General features: G+C 50.9%; 1 protein-coding gene across 3 annotated transcripts; it reads left to right on the top strand.

The window, feature by feature from the left end:
• The first annotated feature begins 984 nt into the window (after nt 1-984).
• On the top strand, nt 985-9,744 carry SERPINA10 (serpin family A member 10). 3 transcript variants are annotated; one of them, XM_019745863.3, is made up of 5 exons: nt 985-1,190; nt 3,761-4,507; nt 5,686-5,959; nt 7,525-7,675; nt 9,393-9,744. In XM_019745863.3, exons 1-5 carry the CDS (start codon nt 1,154-1,156, stop codon nt 9,582-9,584), a joined length of 1,401 nt encoding a protein of 466 aa, XP_019601422.3. In that variant the 5' UTR covers nt 985-1,153; the 3' UTR covers nt 9,585-9,744. The 3 variants fall into 3 exon arrangements, with proteins under 3 accessions (XP_019601422.3, XP_019601411.3, XP_088653590.1); XM_019745852.3 differs by having other exon boundaries at nt 1,154-1,282; XM_088797464.1 differs by lacking the exon at nt 985-1,190 and adding an exon at nt 1,386-1,494.
• Nucleotides 9,745-10,181: the final 437 nt, after the last annotated feature.

The raw sequence follows: 10,181 nt of genomic DNA, 5'->3' as shown, positions 1-10,181 counted from the left end.
CTACTGGGATTCAGTGAACACGGCCAGAGATTCCAGACAACCTGGAATGTTCAGGACTGTCCCACAGTGAAGTGGCCCAGGTCCCACATGGCGGAAACCTCCCACATCAAGCTCATATGGGTGAGGTTATCCGAGCCTAGACCTTCACACGCCCATGGGTGTTTTATTTCATATGAAAACACCGTTTCCTCCCAAGGTTTTAATTCCCACTGAATTTCCTGTGAAGACAACAACCATGTAAATCAGAGGAAGACTTATATTTGCTTTGTTTCAGGTTTTTGTTTTTGTTTTAACTTTCCCAAACATGATTCGCCATGGCAGACAACCACGTGGCTGGTAGTAATTCTGGGGACAGCCTGTGCAGCGCTGAGGGTCTCCGACTGGCCCCTGTGCGGCGGCATCAGTATAGACTTCTAGTGCGCTTATGCCAGACCGTCTACATATTAAAAGAAACATTATTTCCTTATAATTTACTTTTATTTCCCCTCCATATTATCGTTCAAGCAGTATTTTGCTTTTTTTAAAATGTTGTGGGTATGTTATACTAACTATACTTTTCACTTCGGGATAGTGAGGGGCACATACAATATTTGTTTTCGCAAAAGGGGAGTCTAATAGGTCTGAGATTTTTGTCTTAAAGGGTCTCCAGTACTCTTGACTTCAGGTACTTGAGGATTCCAGTCTCATGAGTCTCATAAAGCAGTGGGTTGACCTTGAAATGACTTTGTATTGCTAATAGTGATTTACATGTCTGTTTCTCCCACTGGACTGAAAGTTCCTGGGGGGGGGGGCGGTCAGGGAAGTGGTTCTTGTCATCTCTGCCCCACCCCACACACAGTGCCCAGCCCTGAGGTGGGGACTCAGGAGGCCTGGTGGGACTCCCCTTCCAGTGCTCAGCGCCTGGAGCAACTCCGTTTCACTGGGAGCTGGAGCTGAGGAGCAGGAGTTCCGATGGAGAAATTTCCGTCCCATTCAGGGTTAGAGGAGCAGCTGGGGAATATGGGAAGCCTCTCTCTGCCTTTGCTTTTCCAGAAACGCCACCATCTCCCAGCAGGACGTTAATCAGTAACAGTCCCAGAGGACCATCCTTTGGAATAGCAAATATTTGCTGCAGGCGTTTGGCTGCAAACCCTAGCCTTCTGGTTTTCCTTGAATGAAGGACCTTCCCCGGCACCTGGGGCCACTCACCGGTAAGAAGCCACCGTTTAAAGGGAGGCCTTCACAATGTCTAACAGCGAGGGCTGGGGAGAGACGTCCTCGTCCTCTCTGGATGGGTTCCAAGGTGAGGGGGTGGGAGCCTGGGCAGCACCGAGCCCCCACTCCTAGACTGCGGAGGGCAGGAGGGGGTACAAGGCATGTTGTGGACACAGGGGCTTCCGCTGCAGGGAGGAGGCGAGACGATGAGGCTTTTCAGGCTTGAGAGCTCATGTCCACAACACTCACGTGGAAGCCACACTCAAGTCCCTGACTTTCCTCAGGGACCCTCCTGCTCAGGTGAGCGAGCTCCCCACTTCCTGGGCTGGGTGGGGGTGCTGCCCCAGGTACATTCAGGGCTGTGGAGTGTTGAGCGAGTGGTTGATTTCCTACCACTCAGATTCTATGTAGGATGCTGCACCCATGGTGTGCTTGACGGCACCCCAGTGCTCAAGGGCTGCCCCTGCATTCAGATCCTGTACCGTTCAGTTGATGAACGACCCTAGGGGATACGTGGGACTGTCCATGTATTCCTGGGCTGCCACCCTGGACTGAAGGAGCTACATGGTAAGACTTAGCAACCAGAAGGGGTGACATCTGTCTGCTGTGTGGGAAGTGTTTCCTGACAGCTGTCACACAGAGAAGTGAGCTGCATTCAGGAGAACCCTGCCGTGGAGTTGATTTACTAATTTACAAAGCAGGGCTAACTATTGTATGCAGGCAGACCTCGGAGATGCTGCCGGTACTGAGGTTCCAGGCCGACCGCAAGAAAGTGAATATTGTGACAGAGTCACGTGAATTGTTTGGTTTCCCAGTACATTTATAAAAATGACGTTTACAGTATACTGCAGTCTGTTAAGTGTGCACTAACTAGTATTATGTCTAAAAAAATATATATACATAATGTAATTAAAAAATACTTTATTGCCCAAGAAATACTAACCATCATCTGAACCTTTAGTGGGTCTTAATCTTTGTGCCGGTGGAGGGTCTGGCCTCCACGGTGACGGAAAGGCAGTATCTGTGAAGCGTGGTAAAGCAGAGCGCAGGAAATTGGGGTCTGCCTGTATAATGAAGGCACGAGCCTGGGGTACGTTTGGGCAATGTAGGAGGTCCTTACCCAGTGGTCCCAATACTGGCGTGAGCTACTGAACACGGCTGGCCATTTAAAATCGAACAGGATTCTCTAAACACAGACATTTACGAAACACAGCAGAAGTATGTCCTGAGTCAGGCAGTGACTTCAGGCTGTGGGATGAGTGAGGCCCTGAATTATGTGGCCCTGTTCACCATAAGGAGCCGTGTACTGAGTCCTGGGGCCCAGTGTCACTTTGTACCAGGCACAGATGAGGACGCAGCCCCCTGCATCAGGAATAGGCCTGGGGACTTCATCCTGTCACCACATTTTGCTATAGGTGGCCTGATTCAGAATGAGGGTCTCTGCTGATGGGAACGTCCGTAAGGTCTGCAGCCTCCCCTGCTCTGTGCCCATGGGGTCAGTGGTCCCGCCCCACCCAGGCCGTCCTGGGGCAATGAGCTGAGAGAGAGTGAGGGTGCATCTTGGTGACCAGTCAGCCTCTGGGTCACAGGCCTGGTGCTATCAGCTGAACACCAGGAACTGAGTGTGGAGACAGCGGAGGGGCACAGCCCAGCCCTCAGGCGTTTATTCAGATGGAAACTGTGCAGGTGCTTGTGTTTTCCATGCTCTGTGCCCAGGGATGCCAGGGAGCCCGGAGAGATGGGTAGTGGTGAGGAGGGCGGGATTTGGAGGCCCACTGCCGGTACTGGAAGGCTGGCTCCACCATGTAACCTGGGGCGGTGAGAGCGAGGCCACACTCCACAGGTCACTGTGAGGATTAGCTGAGTTTAGCCCAGGCCTCTGCTGGACAAGCTGGCTATCATCATCTCTACCCTAGGGAGCTCCGGGGTAGTGAAGGAAGGGAGACCTGGAAGGAGCTGTGTAAGGGGGCCCCGGGCTGGGTGGAGTGATGTAGCAGAGGGGTCGGGGAGAGACTTCTGACCACCCAAGCAGGCAAATGCAGCACTTTCCCTTGTCCTGGTCCTGATCACCACCGAGACCCTCCAAATCCCCAGCCAAACATGCCCCAGACTCAGGTCCCCGAAACCCAGCTCGATGGGCTGCTATAGGGCCCAGCAATCAAGGGCACTGAAAGAAACAGATTGATAAAAGGTCTGTGAAGACCTCCTGACCCAGGCCCTGCTCTGACCCACACCCAGTCAGGGCTGCGGGCCAGAGCGTGTCCTGTTTAGTCCCCACCCCTTCCGGGAGGAAGTGGAATGTGTGGGAAAGTTGGGGGAGACCAGCTGCCCAAGGGCTGGCAGGGGATGGGACCTGGAGGAGGTTTTGCTATGGAAGAACTCCTCATCCCGTGAACAAACAGCACCCCCACTTGCTCCAGGTCTCCCTGAGGGAACTTGGCTGCACGAGCCAAGCCCCAGCCCCCCCACAAGAAGAAAGCGGGGTCACTGGAGGGTTGTATCATGACACAGGCAGGAGTTACTGTATTAGGCATTAAAAATAATCTCTGCCTTCTTTTCTCCCAAGTCTCGCTGCTGAAGAAAAGTGCTCCATTGGCCTCCACAGCCGAGCAAATGAAGGCCGTGCTGAGCCTCGTGCTCCCCTGCCTCCTGGCCGAGGTGTGGCTGGTGCCCGGCGTGGTCCCTGGTCCCTGGTCACCAGAGGCCCAGGCAGAGCCGGAGACTCTGCAGCCCCCCACTGCCCAGAACAAGACCACTAAGGGAGTGCAGCCTGCTGAGGGGAGGGACGAGACCTGGCTGATGGCCAGCGGGCAGCGGCTCTCTGAGGAGACCTCCAACTTGGGGTTCAGCCTGCTTCGAAAGATCTCCATGAGGCACGAAGGCAACGTGGTCTTCTCCCCGCTGGGCCTGTCCTCGGCCATGGCAGCCCTGACGCTGGGGGCCAAAGGGCAGACGAAAGCCCAGCTGGAGAGCGGACTCCGTCCACAGGCCCAGAACCAGACCCGGCCCTGGCTCCTGCCAGCCCTCTTTCGGCAGCTGAGAGAGCACCTCTCTGGCAACTGCGAGCTGGGCCTCACCCAGGGGAGCTGGGCCTTCATCCATGAGGATTTTGATGTCAAAGAGACCTTCCTCAATTTATCCAAGAGGTATTTCGATACAGAGTGCGTGACCATGAATTTTCGCAATGCCTCACAGGCCAAAGGGCTCATGAATCGTTACATTAACAAAAAGACGCAGGGGAAAATCCCCAAACTCTTTGATGAGGTTAATCCTGACACCAAATTAATTCTTGTGGATTACATCTTGCTCAAAGGTATTTTTGCTCATGTTAGGCTCTCCCAAAGCCTCTGCGTCGGTCTCTTCCTTTCCTGCTTGGCCAGCGTCTGGTTAATGCCCCAAGATTTTCTATGAACGGATTTTCAGGGTTCCCAGATTGAAACAGGCACTGACCATGTACGACGTGGCAGCCGCAGTGCGGGGCATGTTCACTTGACATCCCTGCCCTGGTGGCCCATGTGCTTGGGGTCCCAACAGTTTTCCAAGCACCTCTCCACCGCTCTCCTGTCCTCTGACATTCTGACACAGGGAATCGGGGTCATTGAAAAAAGAAGGCAAATGATCTGAGAGATTTCAGGTTACATCTTTGCTCCTTCACTCTACTTTTGTGACTTGGGGTAAGTGACAAAAAGTCTCTTGTCCTCAGATTCTTAATATAGAAAGAAAATGGGGACACTCCCACCTACTGCACAGATGAAAGAGAAGCTCAGAGAGGTCAGCTTGATCAAAGTCACATGACAGATGGCAGAAGCCAAACTCCACAAGGAGGTCCTGACATCCTGGCCCTCTCACAGGCAGTGGTCTTGTGTGGCTGCTGCTGTAGCAGATAGCTGACACTAGGGACTTGCGAAGTCCAGGAGGAGGATGTACTTCCAGTTAGTCAAGCCACACTCCCAGGACAGAGGTCTGTGTGTAGGGTCATGCTGCCGCATGCTGGTGGCCTCCCCTGGATTATGTGGTGATTGGTCAGCAGGGGACCCCTTCTCTCAGAACCACCCTAAGCAGCAATGGGTGGGGTATGTCATCACTTCGGCTACAGGGGACTCTGCTTGTACGTGGGTGTGCACTTGATAAAGGGTAGTGGGAGGGTCCCTCGTGAAGACGGGGACAGGGAGAGGCCCGAAGTCCTCTCTGGGCCAGAGCAAGCCACACGGGAGCAGGTTGTCTAGAGACACTTCCTTGCTGCTGTGTGTGATTCCAGTAGGGCCTGCGGGTGGGTCCGCATTTGGCCAGCTGGGAAAGAGGCCGGGAAAGGCTGGTCTTTGGGGAATTTATTTTGCCTACCTGAGCTGTGTTCAAAACAAACCCCGTTAAGGACTGCCTGTCCTAGTTGGGGCAGGAAGAGGGACAGAACCCTGGGCCCTATGACGTTGGCAAGAACGATGCTCTCTCGGAGGGTGGTTTCCACAACGAGTTCTCTTCTCACCTGTTTAGGGAACTGGCTGAGCCCTTTTGACCCTGCCTTCACTGAGGTGGACACTTTCCACCTGGACAAGTACAAGACAGTCAAGGTGCCCATGATGTACAGGGCTGGCAACTTTGCCTCCACTTTTGATAAGAATTTTCGTTGCCACGTCCTCAAACTGCCCTACCAAGGAAACGCCACCATGCTGGTGGTCCTCATGGAGAAAATGGGTGACCACTTCGCCCTTGAAGACTACCTGACTACAGACCTGGTGGACACGTGGCTGAGAAACATGAAAACCAGGTACAGCACGCCCCTCGCCCTGCACGAGCTCAGCCTTCCATCTCTGCAGCACTGACCCCAGGGGCGTGGTTTGATGCCGGGCTCCCCCTGTGGGCTCCCTGAGGGCAGGGGCTGCATCCATTCTGTTGTCCACTCTATCCTGGCATCTCTCACAGTGCCTGGCTTGCTGTCTCACTCAGCCAGCACTTACTGAGGTGCTCCTGGGCCGGGCACCATGACACACGCATGACGGCGCCCTCCAGGAGCTTACACTCTAGTGAAGGGAGGGAGACAAGTCATAGTGCAGGGAAGGGGATGGGGGTGCCAGCAGGGTGCAGGGGAACGCCAGGTGGGGAGCAAAGCCCAGAAGTGACCCGTGACCCTGTGGCTACCTGGGGAGAGAAGCGTTACAGGCAGAAGTGAGACAGTTTGGGATGGGAGCGAGCTTGATGGGCTGCCAGTGAGGAGATGAGGCCAGAGAAGAACCAGGGGCCCAGCCACCCAGAGCCATACCTTACAGGCCCCCGAAAAGACTTGGGTTCTTCCGGAGGTGGACGGGAAGCCACAGGGGGCTCCGCGCAGAGGAACAACATGGTCTGAAAGGGCCACACAGCCCCTGCGCTGAGAAAAGACTAGGGGGCCGAGGGAGGAAGCATGGAGACCGGTCAGGAGGTCAGTGCAGGTCAGGGTGCTGCCCTGTGGGTTGTGGGGGTGGCAGCAGAGTGACGAACAGCAGGAGATCCTGGACGGATTAGGAAGCTGGAGGAGACGGGATTTGCTGAGGGACCGGATGTGGGTGAGAGAGAGAAAAAATGAAGGGGGATAAAATGAGCAAAAGGAAATAATGTGAAGCTCCTACTATACAGCAGATATTGTTTGGGGTACTTAACAAATATTCTTTCATGCAATCCTCTGAATGGCCCTGTGAAATTGGTATTTTGGGCTACATTTCACAGATTAAGAAATTGAGACTTCTTTAAGACTAATTTAGTGTCAATTCGTTTCGATGTTTTTTTTATTTTTGAGCCACAGAACTCATCTTTTCGAACAAAGTATTTTCAAAGAAGAACTCTAATATATATAAAACAGATAATATCAGAGTTTCTCTGGCCACAGATACATCGGGGGTTGAGAGTTTCCTTCATTCCCCTCCTGCTGTCCATCCCCAGACTCCTAAGTTTTTCCTGGAATTCTGGGCGTCTACAGAATCTAGAGATTAAATACAGACATCATCCTGGAGTCCGTAGGATTGCTGGAAGCAAAGAATTGCTGGAAGCAGCTATTGGTTTGGGTTGTTTTTAAAACACAGGGAAATGGATACAAAATATGGTATTCTTTGCTAAAGAGAACGTGAGTCATTGGCTGGGAAACAAAACCGGTTCAGTGACGCTGAAGTTATAGATACATTGGACAAGCCAGAACTATTTTCTCTGAGCAAGACCATTAAAAAGAATGGAACGAGCTATACATAGAGTCAACTGAGACTCATTCATTAATGGAAATAACCTTGGAGGAAGGAAAAAAAGAAAGTGTGACTTTTTTAGGCTTTTGTCTACATTTCACCACTATGTGTGCTTGTACCACAGAAATATGGAAGTTTTCTTTCCCAAGTTCAAGTTAGATCAGAAGTATGAGATGCACGAACTGCTTAAGCAGATGGGAATCAGAAGAATCTTCTCACCCTGGGCTGACCTGGGCGAACTCTCGGTTACTGCGAGAAACCTTAAAGTATCTAAGGTAAGTCAGGATCGCTCATTAGGACCCAAGCCCTACTTGGAAATGGGACCAAAACCAACAAATAATTTTGCAAACCATTTTAACGTTGATAACATACCAAGGTGTAGTAGAAAGTTAGATTTAAATTCCAAAGACTTGAAATAGCACTCAAGTGGGATGTTTTAAGAATGTTGATCTATTTTATTAGAGCAGTTGTTCAACTAATTTAATTTCTCTTATGCACAGCTCTCCCTCTTCTCTCTCAAACACTCCAGGAGAAATTTACCCCTAAAAAGGGATTAGTTCACAGACTCGCTTAAAATTTCATGAAATTACACCACTTTTAAGAAGAAAGAAACCCCCAGGAGTTATCTGGCTCAACTTCCTACCCCTGGTGGAAATCCCCTCTATAATATCCCTACAAAATAACCACCCAATTTCTTTAACAATTCCAGTGACAGGGAACTCACCACTTCTTTGAAAAGCAGCCAATTCACAGATGACTAAGATCGCATTGGGTTTTTGTTTTTTTTCATATGTATATATGTTTTGACCTGTAACTCCTTCCTAACTCATACTCTGTGGCCCTTGTTCTGCCTGGAAAGCTGCTAAGAGCAAGGTTCCTCTGCTTCCACAAGAAACACGTCCAGCTAATCCGTTTGCTCAGTGCAAGGGCTATTGATTTTGAGGAGAGGCTATCATCTGTCGTTCAGGGCAGCGCAGTGCATTGCCGGGAACTGGTTAACATTCCTGGCCTGTGCTCACCACGGCAGCAGTAACCCCCGGTCATTATCTCAACCAAGAAAACGTTCTGACATTTCCAAATGGCAGCTCATCTTACTGCACTTCTTTCTTACTGTGGGGTTTGGTTAGTATTTTCCCAGACAATTGCATTTCCTAATTCCAAGAAACATTTAAAAGGGTGTCCACTTAAATAGGACTCAGTAGGGCAACTTTGGCTGCAATCAGGCCTTAGCATCTCAGGGAAGGTGAGTCAGATAAACAGGACGATCCTGCAGACCAGCGCCTGAAAGAATTCATGCTGCTGTTTTACAATGTAAATCGCAAGCCATTAAATATTCTCCCTGTTTACTCTGGGAGGTAAATTTTCACTCCAGAAAATCAGGGAATCTCCAGGTGTTATTACACTGATATTTTCATTATCTCCTCTTGTAATACTTATAGACGTAGGTATATCACTCACATCACCTGGACAAAAGGGCCCCCACACAGGACAGGAGGCCTGAGTGCAGGCAGCCAGAGTTCAGGGAGACCTCGGGGACCCCAGGGCTTGTCCCAGGAGTCCTGAGCACAGTACCAGGAGCTGGAAGCTGCTCCAGAAGACTAGCCCCACCCTGACCCACCTTGCTGCCGGAAGGTTAAAGTATTCAGGGCCCAGGCAGCCTGAGAACCTGCCGGAGGAGGACCAGCTCAGCTCAAGAATCAGTAGCACAAGCACATGCTCAGTGCATGTTTGCGGATCTGATGCACGTGGGCACGAATCGGCCAGAGTCCCTTGCGCACATCTGGGAAGTGTTTCACACTGGGTTTCCGGGGTCTCCTGGTATGTTCTGGGCTTCGAAGGCAGTCCCTGGTGCAACCTCAGACCATTCCTCTAGCACAGAGGAGCCCCGTACCACCAATTCCCAGAAGCATGGCCTCATGGGCAGGAAGGACCACAGAAAAAATGTCAAGGGGCTGCCACCCAAATGGTCTCCCATATTATTTTCTTTTCTAGGTTTTACAAAGAGCAGTGATCGAGGTCAACGAAAAAGGAACTGAGGCCGTGGCGGGAACGCTGTCAGAAATTACTGCTTATTCCATGCCTCCCATCATCAAAGTGGACCGGCCATTTCATTTCATGATCTATGAAGAAACCTCTAGAATGCTTCTCTTTCTGGGCAGGGTGGTGAATCCAACTGTCCTGTGACTCCCGTCATGCATGAGTACGTAGTGCACAGCAGATGTTCCATCAGAGGTGTGGGAACCCACACAGGACACTGGCTCTGAGTGGTACAAGGGGACCCCTGTCCTCTATTTGAGCCATGCTTAGATAAATTGGAGTATTAAACTCAAACTTGTTTTAAGGAGCTGTTTGGGTAGTCTGTCTGGTACTTTCAGCCTATTTCTAAGAGCCTTTGTTGTTGACTCCAGACTCATTTGGTAGAACATCTTTACTTTTCTCTGTTACTCACGTATCTGGACTCAAAAAAACCAAAACAGTAACTCAGAACACTATTTCCAGATGAAGCCTTTGGGAGAAAGACATGCACACATTCTCCAAAAGTCACATGCTTCTCTTTACTTCCTTCTGGTGCAAAATAGGTGTTTTCCTTTCACCTCTTGTAGAATCATTTCTTGCTGACTAAAATGAGAAGGAAGTGTTTGTTGTCAGTCCTGGTCACAGCATCTGCCTCGGTGCAGCCCGGTCCACCTGCGGTCATCCGGTCATTTGGCAGAAGTATTAACTGAGCCACAGGCCCACATAGTCCCACACCTTCATTGTACAAAGGACAGAAAGGGGGAA

Source organism: Rhinolophus sinicus, chromosome 3 (genome assembly GCF_057876585.1).
Source record: "Rhinolophus sinicus isolate RSI-liver-muscle chromosome 3, RSI-T2T, whole genome shotgun sequence".
Lineage (NCBI taxonomy): Eukaryota > Metazoa > Chordata > Mammalia > Chiroptera > Rhinolophidae > Rhinolophus > Rhinolophus sinicus.
This window is presented reverse-complemented; position numbering and strand designations above follow the sequence as displayed.